The sequence below is a fragment of the Saimiri boliviensis genome, chromosome 21, assembly GCF_048565385.1.
Source record: "Saimiri boliviensis isolate mSaiBol1 chromosome 21, mSaiBol1.pri, whole genome shotgun sequence".
NCBI lineage: Eukaryota > Metazoa > Chordata > Mammalia > Primates > Cebidae > Saimiri > Saimiri boliviensis.
Genome location: NC_133469.1, coordinates 5655922 through 5674995, shown reverse-complemented (window position 1 = coordinate 5674995; position 19074 = coordinate 5655922). Strand labels below are relative to the sequence as shown.

The 19074-nt window shown below is 51.3% G+C and overlaps 1 protein-coding gene across 5 annotated transcripts in view; it reads right to left on the bottom strand.

Moving 5' to 3' along the window:
- Positions 1-19074, bottom strand: part of TBC1D22A (TBC1 domain family member 22A) — a 366614-nt gene that overhangs the window by 128445 nt on the left and 219095 nt on the right. For 4 of the 5 annotated variants that reach the window (XM_074391214.1, XM_003932758.4, XM_074391215.1 and 1 more), the window contains one exon: positions 14752-14827. In XM_074391214.1, coding sequence (XP_074247315.1) covers positions 14752-14827 — 76 coding nt within the window. Of the gene's footprint in view, positions 1-63; positions 13149-14751; positions 14828-19074 lie in introns of those variants that run through there. The other variant, XM_074391217.1, reaches the window with a different exon arrangement.

Here is a 19074-nt window from a genome sequence, read left to right as displayed (position 1 = left end):
AACAGCCCCCACTGCTGATTCTGCTGCCCCCATCCTCCCTCCCTGCATACCCACACTGCTCCCTCTGCCCCCAAACACGTATACGAGACTCAGCACCGATGTCCCAACCACTGCACAGCTTCCTCTGGACACTTCTTCAACTCAGTCCTTCGCACTCCCTGTCAGAGAAACGACAGACAGTGACTGCTCCCATCTGTCCTCCCAATCTGCCATCTAATCAGAGAAGAGCTCCCTGAGAAGGACCCTGTCTAGCTCATCACTGTCCCTTCAGGTCCCAGCAGACAGCGGACATTTCACAGATGCTTGGCAAAGTGTGAGGGCACTCATGTCCCCATCCAGAAGCCACTGGGCTGGGAGGGGTGGGAGGCACAGGCAGGTGCTGGGACCTCCGGCCTGTGAAGGGATGCTGTCCGCTCTGCTCGGCGCACTGGTAGGCCCCTCCACAGGTGGTCTAACGCAGACTCCATGCTCCCTCCCTGCACTGGCTGTGGGCGCCGGGACAGCCGGGAGGCGCTGGGGTGAAGAGGGCTACGGCTGGCCTTGCTCGCCGCCTCCTGCGCCAGGGCCTCCAGCACAACAGGGGCTGGACGAGACTTGCTGAGTGACTCCAAGGAGCACGGGGGCTGTTGGGGCCCCACAGTGAGTGCTGTGCTGACCGGAGAAGCTGGGAAAGGCAGGAGGCGGAGGAGGCGGAGGAGGCGGAGGAGGCGGAGGAGGAGGCGGAGGAGGCGGAGGAGGAGGAGGAGGAAGGGAGAACTACTTAAGTGTGCCACCTACTTAATTCCTCCAGATACACACGAGTGACAGGCGAGGGCCCTGAGGATCCTGTGCTGCTGCTCATCCCACCCAGGATCCCACGCGCCTTCATTTTCAGCGGCCACTGCCCAGCCCACCACCAGGACCCACGCCTCATGACGATGATGACCTGGGAGTGGGAGGCACAGCGGTTGGGAGAGCTGACAAGCTGGTTTCCCGGCTCGCGCCTCTTTAGAGCCCAAGCCCAATGTCCTAAACACCTCCCGACCCTCAGCAATGTGGGCCAAGTGGCCGGCCATTCACTGAACGGCCGCCGACAGTGACAGACACATGAATGTGTGTAGTCGCCCCAAGCAGGGAACAGCGGGACGGACAGACGGACAATGGTTCCAAGAGGTGGGACAGCAGAGCCAAACGGCCAGCAGAGAAGGGGAGGCATCAATGAAAAGCAGTCTAGCCAACGTCTGTTTCCTCAGACTCCATTAACATGGGGGCACCTGGACTCTTTACACATTGACTGATGTCACTGAAACAACGAATCAAGGGCAAAGACTAGAAGTGAGACGTGATGAGCCTGACGTGCGCCCAGCGCAGACCAATGGTACGGATCCACATGCATCCAGCGGAACACGCAGAAACTCCACTGCAGACGAAACGCAGGGAAAACTCCACCCCTCCACAGGCGGCCTCTCCACGGACAGTAAGAACAGAAGTGCCGGCAGCCACGCCGACGCAGGGGAAGCCGGAACTGCAAGAGTCAGGTCACTCTGGGAAGCCGGGCTCCTGGCCCCCACTGCTGGCACAGCCCTCAGTGCCCAGAATGAGGTGCTGGAGCAACGTCTGGGGCCCCTCCCCACTCCAGAGCTTCCCAGGAATGCAACTTCCCATCACAAGCTCCTTCTGCTCCACCTCCAGATCCATAAGCAGCCCCGCCACTGCTGAGGTGTCCGGGGGCGGCACACAGGAGCAGAACATGTTAAGGGAACATTAGCAGCTACCAAGAGACCAGGACACAGTTACTTGGGCACTTAGCTCCAAACCTTTTAAATCATGAATGGAAGGTGTTTAAAAATGAGATTCCTTTATCCAAGGGTAAATTTCAAGCAAAGTCTTATTTATCACCATCACTTTCAAAGACCCAAGAAGGCCCCTTACCCCATTCTGACAGAAATGAGTTTTTTTTTTTTCTTTTCACATTTCTAACACTGAAATCTAACCATGGATACCTCAAAAATTCTCAACTTCCCGCCACCCCTTTGACTAGGAGCAAATCGCAGTTTATTGTGTTTTCTGATGGGTCATGAAAAGCCTGAGTGTCCCCACCTTACTCCCTCCCCACCTGGCATTCCCATGGCACACAGAATCAGAGGGAGGGCAGAGCGCATGTGTGTCTCAGAAGCGGCTGGGTGTGCCCAGAGCCCACCTCCCCACCAGCACTCCACAGCCAACCCCATCATGGCGCCCACCCACTGCTTCACCTCTGGGTTCCCCCAACACTCAGGGAGGACATCTCCCACATCCCCAACCCCAACTCAGAGAAGAAGGCATCCCTCACCTGTGCCCAGAGCCAGCAGCCTTGGGCTCAGTCCCGGTCACAGGCAGCCCTCCTGTCCTCTCCCATCTCCCGGCACAGCCCCTCTCCTTGGCTTTCCCATGCGCTTATGTGACTTTCATACAAAATGCAATTTTCCTTTCGAGAGCAACTCTATTACTACCTTCCTTCCATGGAAAACTCCTTAAAAGGTCTCCCACGCCAAGCTTGGGGAATGGAGAGCATCAACACCATTCACGACAGCTAAAGTGAGAATCCCCAAGTCCCAATAAACAGCCCAAAAGCTTCTCTTCACAGTCAGGCAGCCAGCTAACAAACGGGGAGAACCGTGGAGTTAGAAATCCGCCATCCACAACCATCGAGGGCCTGAGCGCATCAGACAAAACCATCAGCAGATGCTGGGACAGAGCGATGGGAGGCTCGCTGGGCCCCCGGGGGCAAGAGCCTGGCCCAGGACTCTGAGGGGCACAGCAGCCACTCAGCAGCTCCGAAGGGGAGAGGCCGGCGGCCCCCTCTGCACACCGCCCAGGCAGGCCGCACCGGGACAGGCAGACACGAAGACACCTGCAGCTGTAGCTCCCAAAAGGAACACGGTTGTGACTGGAAGCAGAGCAACATGAGGCCCAGCTCCACCCGCTGGGGAGACACAGGAAGAACTGGCGTGGCAGACAAAGGACAGGAGCTGGGGATTGGGGGGGCTCCTGGCTCCTAAGTGGAAGAGCCTGGGGAATGGCAGAGTTCTGGAACCTCCCACCGAAACTATCGGGCAAAGAGTTGGGTGCCTTACAATCACATACTGTCCTTCCCAGCCCAGCATGCAGGATGAGCCAACGGAGAGGCTGGTTTTCCAGGGACGCCTGTGCAAGCCGACTGGGACAAGGACCATATTTAAAACACTTAACAGTGAGTATCATGAAGGCAGCTTTCCCAGGGTACATGAGGGTTCCTTGGGGGAGGGCCAACCAACCATAGGTGCCCTCCACATGAAGCAGGGGAGGTGGGGGATGAAGACCAACCACCAGGATGCCAACACCCATGCCAGGGTCTGGGCTGCTCTGCTGGGCTGCCTGGCAGGTCACCAAGTGCTAAGAGGGCTTCCCTGAAGGCCCACCAAGGTTCCCAGCGCTGAGACAAAGGGAGTGCACTTGGGAGTTGAGGGTGCCCATGCCCAGTGTAAAAGCTTCTACATTCTTAACCACCAGGGAACCTGGCATTACTGGAGGGCTGGACTGGCAGGAGGCATGCCGGGACAGAACCAGGGAAGCGCGTGCCAGTGACTCTTCAGGAACCCCTACTTCAACCCTTAGTGGCTCTGCCACCCAAGGGGGCATGTGCAGTGTGGAGGGCCAGCAGATGCCAAGGAGATGAGGCAGGGGGCTGCAGGGCCTGAGTGGCATATAAGCAGAGGCTGCATTCCCCGGGGCTGAAAGAAGCGGAGGCGGATGGACAGGAAGAGAAGCCCAGGCTCCTCGGCTGGCCTGGCCCCCGGCTACACTGGGCCCTAGAAGGCCAAGACCCCAAAATGCTCCAGACTTCAGGCTGCCCCGAGGAACGCGGTCCCCTTCTCCTCCTGGCTGAGACCACCACGGGGTGGCTGGTGGCCAGGGCTGTCGGATCTCCCATCACTGCACATCTTTCCATCCGGCAAGGCCTCCGCTTCGTGGATGGTGGACCGGGGCTTTCCGGCTGCTGCTGTCAGTGAACGCCGCGCATCAGCACCGCACAGGAGAACGTGTTCAACCAGAGCGATTCCACATGTGGTCACAAGGCAAGATACAATTCCTTCTGGAGCTCTCTGTGCTCACAGAGTTATGATGGGAGAACAGCTAGAGGAACATCAAGCAGAAAATTACAGATTCTAGCTGAATTGCAGGTTTCCTTGAAATCAGAAGGGAGGCACCCAGTGTAAAAGGGGGTGGCCGTGGCCTCTTCACACCTCTATAATTCAGTCACGTAAAAGGGAGCTAAAGGCATTCATTGTTCCTGAAATGTTCTGTGCGAGCGAATTAACCTCCCCAGACAGCCTATGCAGGGGGACCCTTGGGAGTCTCACACTACTCCAGGCGCCCCCAGGCACCTGTGCCAGGAACCACATCCTGGTTCTGAAAGTCACCAATCCCAGCCCACGGCCGACACGGGCCACCTTGAGCACCATGTCCGATCGCATACTATCATTTGCTGAGTCCGTGTGATGTGTGACTCTGGGACGGTGGTTCTGTGTCCCCAAAACATCCTGCTGTGTCCCGTCTGTCCTGCAGGTGTGGCATCAGGGACGCCTGGGCCATGAAGAGGTGAACCTAGGAGTCCAAATTCCTTCTGCTCCACGCAGGTGTGTGCGCAGGCGACAGGGAGGACAGGGCTGATGGACAGACGTCCCTCAGGGCCCCCAGTCACCTGGGCAGCTCAGAAGGGAGAGGGCGGCTCTGTTTGTAGCTGGGTGTCTTCCAAGGACACTGAGAGGCTCCCTAGCAGAACACGGCTGAGGGAGGCCCCACATGGCAGCAGCTCGAGACTGGAGCGGTCCCCCAACCACGCCCACCCAACACGCAGGCCGCACTGGAGCCCTGGTTGAGGGGCAGCAGGCAACAGGTCCAGAGACGACAGGCCCAAGCTCCAATCTGGACTCCAGGTTTCGCCTGAGCAACTCAGGCAAGAGTCCCCTCCGGGCCTCAGCGTCCCCGCTGGTCTGGAGGAGATACTATTAGCTCCGACCTAACAAGCTGCCATGAGGAACAAGGGAGGTGAAGGACATGGCTGCCTGGCAGGATGCGGGGACAGCAGTGACAGCAGGCTCAACCAGCAGTAAGCGCTGAGCACTGGAGGGAGCTGCCCCCACCCCAGGGCCCTCACATGGCTGCGTGCAGGAGCCACCTCACTACAAAAGGGCACTCACAGGCACATCCAGCGGGGACTGCTGGGCCCTGGGTCTGGTGTGGGGCAGCACGGCCTGAGGCCTGGGGCTGTGGAAGTCGTCAGAGGACGCGGGGTGTCTGCATTCACCTATCCCCATCCCAGCACCTCACAAAAACCACAGAAGAGTCAACACTCACACACAGGCAGGTGTGTATAGGTGTGTGTATATATACAGGCATGTGTTTGTGTATAGGCATGTGTGTAGGAGGGTGTTTACAAGGGTGTGTGTGTATATAGGCATGCGTGTGTATACGGCAGGTGTGTGTTTATGGTGGGTGTGTATAGGGTTGTGTGTGTGTATATATATATAGTGGTATGTGTATAAAGGCATGTGTGTGTAGGCGTATATGAGAAGTGTGTGTAGATGTGTGTAAGGGTGTGTATATACAGGGGTGTGTAAGTAGGTGTATGTGTATATGGCAGGTGTGAGTATACAGGGGTGTGTGTATGTAAGAGGGGTGTGTATGTATGTATGAGGTGTGTGTAGGAGTGTGTGTATATGTGTATATGGCAGATGCATGTATACAGGGGTATGTAGGGGTGTGTGTATGTATGAGGGCAGGTGTATATAGGCATGTGTGCAGGGGGCTGTGCGTACAGGAATGTGTGTGTGTATATGGCAGGTGTGTGTATAGGCATCTGCGATGCAGCATGTGTGTACATGAGGGTGTGTATATAGGCATGTGTGTAGGGGTTTGTGTGTATATCGGGTTGCGTGTAAGGTGTGTATATGTGTATCTGGTGGGTGTTTACACAGGCATGGGTGTGTACGGTGTGTGTGTATACTTTAACTTCAAATAACACATTACATTTAAAGCCACATTCTGGTCATCTATAACCTCAAGGAGGAAAGGATAGCCTGGAGCTCAAGCCTAGGTCTGAATTCCACTTCACCCCACTCAGAACTCACCCCTGGAAGGATGAGCAGATAAAGACAGAAGACCCAGTGAACACTGAATTTCAGTGTGTGCCAAACACTGCTCAGGGCACACTTACACTAAAAAATGGTTCGGTGTTGATATGAAACTGAGGTTTAACTAGGTGTTCTGTATTTGTATTTGCGCAGCCTGGCACCCTGAGCCCTTAGAGGTTCTGCGGGGTCAGAAGAGAGAGAGATGCAGTTGTTCCGCTTTTACTAAAGAGAAGTGGGGCACAGTGGGAGGACGACACTCAGGAGGCACATGGCTGTCGGCCCATCCTCCACTCCCTAAGCGGCCCTGGCGACGGCTTCGAGGCTGCTGTTGGGAGCGCCTCTGGGCGGCCGTCCCCTGCAACCTAAGTTCAGATCGGCTTAGCAACCACCGGGTTTTGCCAGCAGCTCCTCCTGACCCATGAGGGCCTCCCAGCCTTTAGTACCCTCAGAACAACGTGAGGGTGGAGCCCACCAGAACCGGGGCCCCCCGGAACAGCTTGGCCTACTCCCCTCATCCCTGGGTGCCCTGGCGCCATCACCAGAAACGATCCACCAGCTTCCCTTCTGGTGCCAGCATCACCCTCAACATGGGACAATGCTCTGATCTGCAATGCAGCTGTTTATGATCTGATCTGAAATCTGAAAAAACCAACAATGGACATAATCGCATGGACATACCTGCTGCGGCTTCAAATATTATTTTTAAATACTGAAATAAGTTCTCCATGGCTTTTCTTCTTTAATCAGAAACTGTGGCAAATATGTCACTAGCAAAGACATCATCTATGTCTCAAAAGATGCATGGCGCTGATTACCAGGTGGGGCTGGCCCCAGAAATCAGACAGCGGGGCTCTGACTGCAGCCTCGGTAAAGGCAAGGTGCTGAGAGCCCACTGCTCTGGCCGTTCTACCTTGGGGGACGTCAGGCATCACGTGATTTCAGAGGCTAACACCCGACATAACAGGTGTAAAAACAACATGCAGGGGGATGTCACTAGGATTCACTGCAAACACATGAAATTTCAAGTATGTGTAGGTGTTCTCGATGCAATACGGAGCGGAAGTCTCATCATGTACTTCACATGTTGAAATTCTGTCAGTTGCAGAGTAGATTTTTTATTACAGCAGTATATTACTGAATAATGGTTGTGAACTGTTGATTTTATACAAAAAATCCTTTGCTAAACAGGAAACAGATTGAAAATTAACACAAATATTGAGAACTTATTAGCTAGATAATGTTAGAATGAACAGCATATCCTCTTCGAGCCTCCAAATGCTTATAAAATTTTAAGTAACACAAGACAGGATAACGGGGATTGGATGACATCCTAATTCCATTGTCTGTGGAGTTGTTGAACACATGCCCTATTCTAACATCAAATAAAATACTTAATTTTTAATTATTTAATTCCACTTAGCCATGAGCCTTGTTTCGGGAATTTTTCAGAAAAATTATACTTCCTGAAGAAAAATGTCAAGCCCTTAAAATACTCCATAAGAATGTATAACAGAATTGAATTTGGGGTAAAACTGCAGCTCTGTGCTCCTGTCTCTGCGGTCCTTCCTGCGCTGGTGACTGTGGGGCTCTCTCCACCAAATACTCACTTACGATCACCTATAGGTTATGGAAAGCTTTGACCTGAAGCAAAACAACATATAATAAAACCAATTTCACAATAGGCTCAATGATAGAAACTAAGAGTTAAGTTCCTATGGCATATTTCTGGTCACAAAAACATCACCCGACTTCTCTTTTTGAAACAGGATTCACTCATTGCCTAGGCTGGGGTGCAGTGGCGGGATCCCAGCTCACCGCAACCTCTGCCTCCCAGGTTCAAGCAATTCTCCTGCCTCAGCCTCCCGAGTGGCTGGGATTGCAGGCATGCACCACCATGCTCCGTTAATTTTGTATTTTTCGTAGAGATGGGGTTTCTCCGTGTTGGTCAGGCTGGTCTTTAACTCCCGACCTCAAGTGATCTGCCAACATTGGCCTCCCAAAGTGCCAGGATTATAGGCATGAGCCACCACGCCCGGCCACATCACCCAACTCCTAAATAACAAGCAAACATTTCTAATATTAAATCTGGAAATATCATGTGAGCTATTAACTAATGAATCTACTTCAGAAAGATTAACACCAACAAGGTAACTACTCACTTTTTGGCAAGTCAGTGAGTGCTGGCAGTTGTAGCGGTGGTTATAGTGGTAGCTGGTTAAATCAAGAAATAAACATTTGCAAAGTGAAAATTGTCAGGAGCACCTCCTCCCACCAGGCAGTTTGCAATCACAGACACGGAGGGTTACTGAGCACCTTCCTACCACTCTGTTTATCGTGCATTTTTATCATATTCTTTACCAATCTTTACTTTACAGTAATTTGTACTCATTCACTCCTTTTCCAACCTTCTTATTCCACTTCCGGGTTGCAGCGGCCAGTGCCTATCCCAGGAGCTGAGGGCCCAGGGTGAGAACCAGCCCGGGCCAGGACGCAGCTCCATCGTGGCGCGACTCACACGTACCCTGGCGCAGACCCACGCAGACACATCAACTCCTGTCATGAGCACATCTCTGGGATGTGGGAGGAAACCAACGTACCCAGAAAAAACCCACAGAGACGGGGGAGAAGGTGCCCTCACACACAGTGGCCCCGGCCAGGAATTTTTTTTCTTATCAATGTTATAATTAAAACAATGTGGAACAAAACATTATTTGAGGACCTGCTGTATATCAAAATGAAACAGCACAGCATTCGACACAAAAGTCTGAACATGAGCCTCCTCCTGTATGGTCCAGGCCAGCCTGCTCACCTAGCCCACTCTCCAAACATACCCTGCTCGAGGGTCCCCTCGAGTTCTGCAGACACAGACTTAAACATCCCAGGCTTCGCAGGGGCCAGTGAAACAGCACCAAGGCCCACCACTGCTCCCAGCCTCAGAGACACGATGGTGAAGACAGTAACGTGCTTTCAAGCCACACTCCACGCAGGCAGGAGTGTGGAGTGTGGCTTGAAATGCACGGATTTTATGCATGGATGCTCAGTCCCGGGTATCCGTGTCAGCTCTGATGGCAGGTGGTCTACGGGGTCAAATGGTGTTGATGTGGATTTCTCTAATATCTGCTTCTGTGCATGGCTCTTCCCAGAAAAAGTCTGACCACCATGCGAGGGATGGGGAGATTCAAGATTCCCAGGCAGGGCCGGGAACTGGAACCACAGCCTAGCAGCAAGGCTTCCATCTATTTCTCCCAAGACAGAAAAAAAGAAGCCACTTTTGATAACAGAGTCAGAAGCCAAATAAATGCAAAATTAAAAAGTATTAGGTGAGGTTTTAAATGAACAATAGCTCCATAAACTTCTCAAACACAGCCCTGCTTCCTCAACACCCCTGCGCCGGCCTCTTTCCCCTGAACTACACCACAGCACCTTCTCCCTGGGCTCCCAGCACTCAAGATCAACCCCTTCATTTCGCCCTCCCACCAGTCACCAGAGTGCCCCAGAGAGTACCCTCAGCTCCTCCTACCTGGAGGGGAAGGAGGCTGACAGGCCCAAAGCAGTAACATTTGCACAAGAAGCTGCTCGTTCCACCCCAGGACCAAAATAAAATGCTATTTGGCAACAATGAGAGATCTAGTCTGGCTAGGCCCTCACCGAAAAACTGTGACCTAAGAATTCGGCTCCCACGGGCCAAGGGACCATTGAGAGGTTTCTGCTGAGGTCTCAGCTGCTGCCTCTCCAGGAAATCCCAGATCCTTTTCCATTTGCCAGCAGCCAGGGCGCTGACGGACAGCTTTCAGAGCTGCTCGGTACTTTCCATCCTGGGTAGGGTTTTGTCTTTCTAGGGTGGCTTCCTCTGGCTCTGTTCCACCTAAGCTGCTCATGCACGCCATCCTTTTTCCTAGGTGTTGGGCTTGGATCCCCTGGGCTCTCCCTCCCACAGGCGGGACTGGGTTCTAATATGCCCACTCACAGGGAATGTGTCGTTCACAGCAACCCCGTCCCCTGGTCATGCTGCAAGGGTCATTTATGTATCGCTTTATTTGCATTTCCTCTTGATTTATACAGTTTGTCCGACACGTTGCGGAACAATTCAGATTTACAGGAACTCCTGGAATTTCCAGTTCACTCTTGCAGGATATGTTTGCTAGATACATAGTCTAAGGTGAAACTTATACTCTTCCATCACATTGAACAGATCCTCCTGTACTTCCGTTGAGAAACGTTTTCTCAAATAAACAGCCATTCTTAGAAAATTATCTTTTCTTCTAATTGCTTTAGGAATCTATTTAGTTTAATTAAATTTACTGTAATGCGTTTAAATATAGTTTTGTTTTTGTTAATACTCCTCGTGAGGATTCACTGACCTCTTGAATCTGTGGTGTATTTTAGTTGGTTTAGGAAAACCTCAGTCATTACCTCTCGGTATTCTCACTAACGCTCTCTCTTCTCTTCCTGTGACTCCAAATAGATACACATGAGGCTTTCTAACCATAGCCTCTATATCTCTTACTTTCTATATTTTTATATTAACTCTCCAGGTTTTACCATGGCTGTTTCCTTCCAATCCATCTTCTAGTTCAGTAGTGTCCTCTTCAGCACTGATTTGTTAAATTTGTCCACTAAATTATTAATTTTTGTTATTACATTTTTCAATTCCAGAAGTCCTAGTTGGTCATTTTTCAAATTTCTTATGCAAAATTGTACTGTTCCCTACGCCCTGCAGACATTCTCAAGCTTCTCTTCTTTCTTCATATACATAGAAAGGAGACTAGCTTTATGGTATGTACCCAAGAATTACAAAAGCTCAACGTTTTGTGGGCCTGTTTCTGTCATCTTTTTTTTCTTATGTAAGAAGTCTTGAATATATGATAACCTTTGATCGTGTGTAGATCATTCTATTTTTAAAAAGCGTTTGAGGTTTCTTAAAAATATATATATAATTTGAGTTATCACTTCCTCCAGAAAAGATTTTGTTTGCTTCTCACTAGCATTCTGGAGAACTCCAGTAGAGAATCACTATAAGTGAGGTTCAAACGACCCTGGTCCTCCCAGGCTGGAACCTAGATTACAAGATTTTGAGGGCTGTATCACTTCCACTTTACCCTCCCGTGTCACTATTCTGGGTCTCAGAAACCACATGGGCATTTCTCAGATTCCCTATCCTGACTCAATGGGTTAGACCCATGCACTACATGGTGTAAGTTCTTTTGGGCTGACTGGCTGCGCTACGGACGGACTGCATGGTAACCTGTGATGTGTCCGTGTATCTTCAGATGAGTTCCTGGAACTAGAAAGTCTGAAGCAACTGGAAAACTTCAAAAGGAGAATGACCAAACCCTGCTGTGCCTAATTCACTTTGGGACATTCTTCTATTGTTCCTTATTCCCACCTCAACTGACAATGCAAATGGTCTTTGTAACTGACCTTGCTCAAGTGACAGGTCAACCTCCTGACTCCAGACCCTCCGACCCCATCCCAGCTTGCAAAAACCGCCCTGAACTGAAACTTCTGTAACTTTCCACTGCCTACCCCAAACCTATAAAACCAACTCCTCTCCCACTGCCCTCCAATGACTCCTTTTCGGACTCAGCCCACCCACACCCGGGTGAATAAACATCCATGTTGCTCACACAGCGCCTGTTTGGGGACTGCCGTGGGAGTCTCTTCATTCGGAGAGCATTTTAACACGTGAGGCACTCAGACTACAACTAGCTTTGGGGTGGCTTCTTCTGCATCAGGAAATACATCCAGAGCGAGAGTGGCTTTAGTGCTGGCCACTAGCTAGGTCCCAGCATCGCTCTGGCGCAGGAAGCCTCATTTTGTAGACAGCAGCTCGATGCTTTCAAGTCACTTATTTTTCTTTCCCCTCCTTTTTTTTTTGGCTTTTTGCTTTGTTGGCTTTAAAACAAGAAATCTTACCCAGTGGGAAACGTGGTTGAAATCATCAAGACTGCCAGGACTAAACATGCACGCTCCTCCTACTCTCACATTTTTCTTTAATTCCAAATTAAGAGGCTCCGATCACCGTCTCTGATTCCGTGGGAAGTCATACAATTTCTGTCCCGAAGGCTACAGGGATTCCCCGGGAGCTTCCCATCCTCGGGCTTGCCTCTCTCTTTACTCCTGCCCAGCACACACCCTCGAAGGCTGCGGCCCATCCTCCTTTCCTCAGGGCTCCGTTACAGACACAGCCCTCTCTCTTCAGTCTCAGCACCTTCATGTTGCCATGGTAGACGTTTATGAAAGGCTTAGGGATGACAGGGAAGGTTACAGTACTACTCAAGACAGGAAGAAACCAATTACAAGTGCTTTTGAGAGATGCTTTCACAACTCCTTACCACAAGAAGACAAGAGAGAAGCAGTCCCTCTTCCAATCTGCCCTCTCGCCCCACGCCGGGCTTCCCTCCAACCCCAAGGCCTCCCTCCTCCAGCTCTCTGCTCTCTGCTGATGAGCCCTTACCCTCAGGCCACCATGGCTGAAACCTGACTTTGCAGAGCAATTAAGCTCTTTTCTGAACTATTCCCACCTGGGCAATGTCCTCAAAACCTCTCCATTCTTAATGGCAAGTCCATGAGGATGTCTTCCTTCACTGAATTATCAAAATGTTCTGAAATAAATGTTGTCGTTTGCTTCAAATGCAGAAATGAGGAGAGGCTTGCTTTTTTTGTTTGTAAACCAATTTTTTCTTCCTCTCCCCTTAATAAAATCTGTATAGTTCCTGCAAAAGTTTGGACCCACAAACCCTTTCTCTAGGAGGCAAGGGATGAAAGAAAGGGAGCTTCACGTGGCTGAGGCCTGCAGACGCTTCTCCCAAGCTTGCTCAGGCATGACGGCCCCCACCAGTCCGAGAGCTCAAACTCGAGAAATTCTGTTTCTTTACTGCTTTAGTAGCCTGGGTATTCTCATTTTGAGGCCACGATAGAAATTCTTCAAGGTTTCATTCGAAGAACAGGAACAAGTTCTACAGTTTAACCTCTTACACCAACACACGTCTTCTCTGTTGTGAAGCACTGATCCTTTAAACAAAAAAAATTGCCACATGAAAATGCCCTACTCAGAGGCTGCACTGAAAATAAAGCTACGATTTGCTAAAAAGTACGGATTTGATTGGGGTTCCTCTGGTTCTTGTTGCTGCTCTTTTAAACAGTCAACCAACAAATCTGCAAGGTGCTTCTTTGTAAACCACAGCACCAGAGAAAATCCATTCAAGTATTTCCCAAACTGCAGCACTGGAACAAACAGCACTCATCACAAATTTCCAACCTCTGAGAAAACGTAAAAAACGCCTTCCAAGAGACACAGCGGAAGGGAAGAACCTGCTAGAATGTGTAACTTACATCTACCGCAAATCGTGTTTCAAAGAACTAAACGAGGCTGGGGAACACTCATGGAGGTGCTGCTAGGGAAAGGAATCCATCCATACCCAAACACGGCCTCGCCGTGGGACACACGATGAGCATACATGGAGTGTGCTTACAGCGGCAAAAGCAGTATTTTTAACAGATGATAGGCTAAAGAACAGCGAGATGTCACACTGAAAGTATTATCAGAAGAACTGCACAAAACTCCATAATATGGAAATCAGGTAATAACCATTAGACACAGAGTTAAGCATCAGATTCAATCAAGGAAGAAAATGGAGTCTGTCATTCGTAGGACTCCATTTCAGAACATCACTCAGCAATTTTCCAGGTCAAGTGCCTTCCCCGAGAAGATCGCTGTTATGGCCTTCTGTGCTGAGGGCACGGTGAGGGGGAAAGGCATGGTGACCCGCCATGCTGAGCGGGCAGAGCACTGCAAGGCACGTGGCCGGGGCTAAGTTTTCACAAAGTGCAATTTCTCTCCACGTTTTGTGAAAGAATCTGCCGAGCTCACATGGGACCCTTTGTGAAAGATCATGTCTCTTTTTCAGACCTCGTCACGGACCAGCTGGTATCACAAATCTGTGCCTGGTTCTGCTTGGCATCACTTTGTTAATGCTCTGTTCATTAATTTAACAAACCATCAGGAGACTCTTCCCGGAATGGGCAGGCATTATCTCTCAACTTCCATGGAATTAAACTCTGCTATTGTAAGGTGACAGTCAGCACGTCGCAGGGGGAATTATTCTAAAGATGAAGGTAAAAAGTATTTCAAAGCCCCCACCTAAACATGGAAACATAATCTAAAATTGCCCAAGCAACCACACTATAATTTTTCTGTAATATTAGAGATGTTATTTGCAGACTTGGTAATCAATTGGATTCCGTGGAGAAATTATTCTAGCATCCCTGACGGAAAAACGGTGCACAGAGGAAGGGAACAGAGTGCCGAAGGACCACCATAAACAGGCACCTGTCGCCCGGACGACGACAATCACCAGGCGTACTCGGGGCAGGGCGCTGCCTGCTTCGGGTGCACACTCACTGCTCGGCTGCCAAGCGAACAGACTGAATTCTGATGATATCGCCTTGATAAGAAGAAATGAGAGCAGCCCACACGGCAGCAGCTGCCTCAGAAGGATGCCCATGAGGGATCCTGAGCGGGCCAGGGCGGATGGGGACGGCACCCTGCCCCACCAAGGGCTGGGAGCCACCTCCCCCCACCCACAGAGAGGGGCTGTGTGGGAAGCTAGCTTACCATCAATCCGGCTCACGAGTTCTTCTAACATTTTCACTTTCATTTGAATCCCGGGTTGGGCAAAGGTGTAGTTGTCCTAAGGAAAAAATAATAATGCGTATCATATGCATATTTAAAAAAAAACACACTTTCCAAAAGGGAAAAAGGCAGGTGGGATCAAGTGAACAGCTTTATAATAGGATGAATTCACAGAGGTTTTGTCTTGAGAAACAGATCGGTGGATGCACACGCAGCCCACTCGCAGCACTGTGGAGTGCTATTTTGAGAAGGGAAAGCCCAGCGTCTTCTGATGTCAGGTGATGAGCACGCACATCTCAGGAAACACCAAATGGTATATTTCTATTTGTAAATGTAAGACACTTATATTTAAATTGGAAAACAGGCATCCATGCGCAGAACTCATTGACTAGAACCACCTGCGGCAACTCACCACCTTGCTGGCCACCTGGACCCCGGGCACTCAGCCCTGCCAGGAACCAGTGGGAAACGGCAAATGTGCCTGGTGCTGATGGCACCATCGTCATGGCCACAATCTAAGTGCTAATGACACAGTCACTGCGTGGGTGAGTAACTTTACCCTCAGAGAGACCGCTGGGTGAACTCAGGTGAAGTTCAGACACTAAGATAGGAAGGCCTGCATAGCATCAAGGGAAGGGGGCCTGGGCAGTTTCAGATCACACAGCCCTGGAGTGGAGCCCCAGCTCTAGGGCTCAGGAGCTGTGTGACCTTAGCAAGTAACATAACCTCTCTGGGCTTCAGTTTCATTATCGATGAATGAGAGCAATAACACTGCCTTCTAGGACTGTCTCAAGTTTCAAGGAAATAGGTAAGTGGAATGTGGAAGAGATTTCAAGACACAGCAGGGACTGGGGCAGTGACAGGTCTATTATTCCTGCTGTCGCCACCCAAAAGAGCACACACAGGACACTGCACGGGCACGGCCAGAGAGAACTGGTCACACTGCCCCATCCCATAGCAGGAGCACGAAGAGGCAGCTCCCGTCAGGAAGAGAAGGCCATTCCCCACGGAGGCTGCCCTCTGGGCCTCAGCCAGTGCTCAGGAAGCATTTTCAGAAGGAAGGTATCAACCAGACTTGTGGTTAACAGATATAATCCGTACCCAACAGCAGTGAGGGCAGAATGCAGAATAAGAACCAGCATCAAAGATGCCCAAGTTCCAATCCCTGGAACCTGTGGATGTGCTGCCTCACGTGGCAAGGGGAACCAGGGTTGCAGGTGGAACTAAGGTTGCTAATCCATGGATGGCAACAGGAAATGACTCTGGATTAGCCAGTGAACGCAAGGTAATCCTAGAGTCCTCAAAAGTGGGCGGGGCAGGCAGGAGAGTCGGCAGAGTGACGCCCTATGAGAAAGACTCAAACCCCATGGCTCACTCTGATGATGGAGAAAGGGCTACAAGCCAAGGAACTGGAAAGGACAAGGAGCAGATCCTCCGCCAGGGCCTCTAGCAGGAACACAGAGGTGCTGACAGCTTGCTTTCAGCCTGCCAGACCCACATCGGACTTCTGACCTCCAGACGTGAGAAGAGAAATCAGTGTCACCTTGAGGACTAAGTCTAAGGTGATTTGTTGTGGCCGTAATAAAAACCAATTCAGGACGCTTAGAGGATGCTCTTTACTGGAGCCCCTAAGACTCACTGAGACGTAAGAAGCAAGGAGAATTGGAAGGCAGCCAAAGGACGACGCTGTGCCTGGGGTTTCTGCGGGTTGGTTCCCAGCCAGGCTTTGAACTCTTTAGTGAGCACAAAGGGCCTCTGGCCCGGCCGGCACTTGGAGACGACTGCCTGGGTCAGCTGTGCCCTCAGGGAGTGACACCTGGGATGGCCCCCAGAGCCTCAGCTAGGGGAAGCCAGGCAGGCCACTGGCCTCAGTGAAGGCACAGGTAACACGATCTTGAGCCAAACAGGAGGTGCCGGGCACAGACAGCCGCAGCTCACCAGGTCAGACAAACGTGGAAACAGCACTCACAGAACCCCCAGCTCCGGAACCTAGGAGGTGGCCCAAGTAAGACAAACGTGCAGCTGAGCCACTGCCTTCCAGCCAGCAGCACTTCCAAGCCTGGAAAGGCAAATGTGAACGCTTGCAGCCAGCATTCTCTCTGTGTTTCTCCCCCCCATCCCTCCCTCCCTCCCTGCCTCCCTCTCTCTCTCTCTCACACACAGGCACGCACGCACACACGCACGCAGAGCACGCAGAGCACGCATGACATCTCCTAACAAGAGCAGGCACCGCAGCCACTGTGGCATAGACACAAAACATGCCTACAAGGCACTGAGGATTTTTCCTTCCTCAGAAACGGAAAATGAGCCAAGTGAGACCAGCCCGCTTGCTGGGGGACTTCTCCCAGGTGGACTTCAAGTGGCAGGCTCTGGACTCCAAACTGTCACATCTCCGTGAGGGCAGAACCGCGAAAAGCTCACATTGCCAACTTCACATAGAATGACGCCAAGGCCCTCCCATGACCCTGGACCGCGGGAAGGAGGAGCTCTGCGGAGAGGATCTCTGGAGTGACTGCTCCAGGGGCCTGGGGCTGACGTCTTTTCAAGAAATAGTGGGCCGATGCAGGGATAAGCCTGGAGGCCTCCTGAATTTGGTGGTCCAAAATACAGCATTTAACGGGCAGGACCTTTAGGCCCCGAAGGAGCTGCACCGGTGCCAGTGAGACCCAAGCACCTGCCCCGGAGCAGCAGCAGCAGCAGTTAAGGACAAATGGTGAGCTTTCACGTATTTGAACTTTAACAGGAGTAAGGAATTCTGGCTCTGGACATTAATTCCTGTGACTGCCATCATCTTTGGACCTGAACTTGCAATGGTTAGCCTTTAAGACTCAATTTCTCCCAGGGGACTGGCTAACAGAAGCAGATTTATGTTAAAATGCAGGGCATACTGTGTGCTGCATGTTTATGTCATGTCATTTAACCTCGTGGAGGAATTCCAATGAGCCCGGCTGAACAATATAGCTGCACAGAATTAAGGGTGAGAAATAAACCAGAGAGGAGTGTGGCAGCCTCCAATACAGAGAGGCCTGAAGATTATTTAATGAATGTACTATTCCAGCGAATTCCAGAGCCGTGGGGAGCACAGTCCAACCAGCCCACTGGGTCTGCCCAGAGGGACTGCTAACTCTTCCACTCCAAGGGAGGCCACACCCCTGACGGTTACGTGAATAACAGACAGACCTGGGCTCCGCTTCCATGCGGAGGGAGCAGTTGGTGCCTCTCCTGTACTTGCTCTATGCCCAGAAATGCTCGCTCCAAAACAGGGAGGAGGCTACAACACGGAGAGGTCAAGGTTCTCAGGGGCTCCACGGCAGTGGGGCAGGGCCCGGCGCGCTGCAGGGGCTCTGACGGGATGGGTGAGCCTGATGGGTCCTGGCATCCGTCAGTCACTTCGTGTGGCTCTCCCACTAGGACAGGATTTCAGGCTCTCATTTAGCAGAAATAAAAGGTATTCTTTGGCCTCCATCTGCCAATGTTTTATTTATTTATATGTTCAAAACCCAGGTAGGGAAGATGGGTTCTCAGAAATCCAAACAATAAGAATGACGCCTGAGAGCCAATGAAGAAAAGGTCTGCATTTTGAAAGAGAAAAGGCCTGCATTTTGAAAGCCCTGCCAAGGCTGACAGCTGTGGCCTGGGTGTTCTGGCTTCGGGCTGGGGGCAGGGAAGACCAGCCTTCTGAAGGCAGCAAGGCAGATGACAGGCCCCACCCCCAGAGGGCGAGGCACCAAGGTTAAGGCATGAGGGTCTGTCTGCGCCATCGTGGCTTGGGGAGGGAGCCCAGGCTGCAGAGGGCCCTGCTCAGCAGCCAGAATGCCTTCCGGGGTACTTTAAGGAGGCAGACACCATGGCCAAGGAGTCCAGAGCCAGGCGGCTGAGGAAAGGAGAGAGAACACCCCACAGCCCTGGCAACAGCCTGTCCTCGGGGGGCACTGACTACCCAAGCCTTCCTAGGGGACTGCTGCCCACAGGCTCCACCAAGGACCCTGGGCAGACCACAGGCTCCGTCTACTTAAGGCCTGGAAAGCAGATTTGCCCTCGGAATACCCCAGCCCAGCACCCCGCCTTACACACTGGCACACGCCTGGTCAGCAAAACAGGGACTCGGCAAGAATCCTGTACACTTCCAAAAATGTCATCAGTAAGAGCGTCATTCCCTTCGTAAGAAGTGAACATGCGCATCCTTTCAGCTGGAGACCTTAAGTCTTTAAAAAAGGATATAATTTACAAAATGTGTGCATCAGAGGAAGGAAAGGAAGGGCTGAAGACAACAATGGCCTTTTGTGAAATGTTTTACAGAACGTA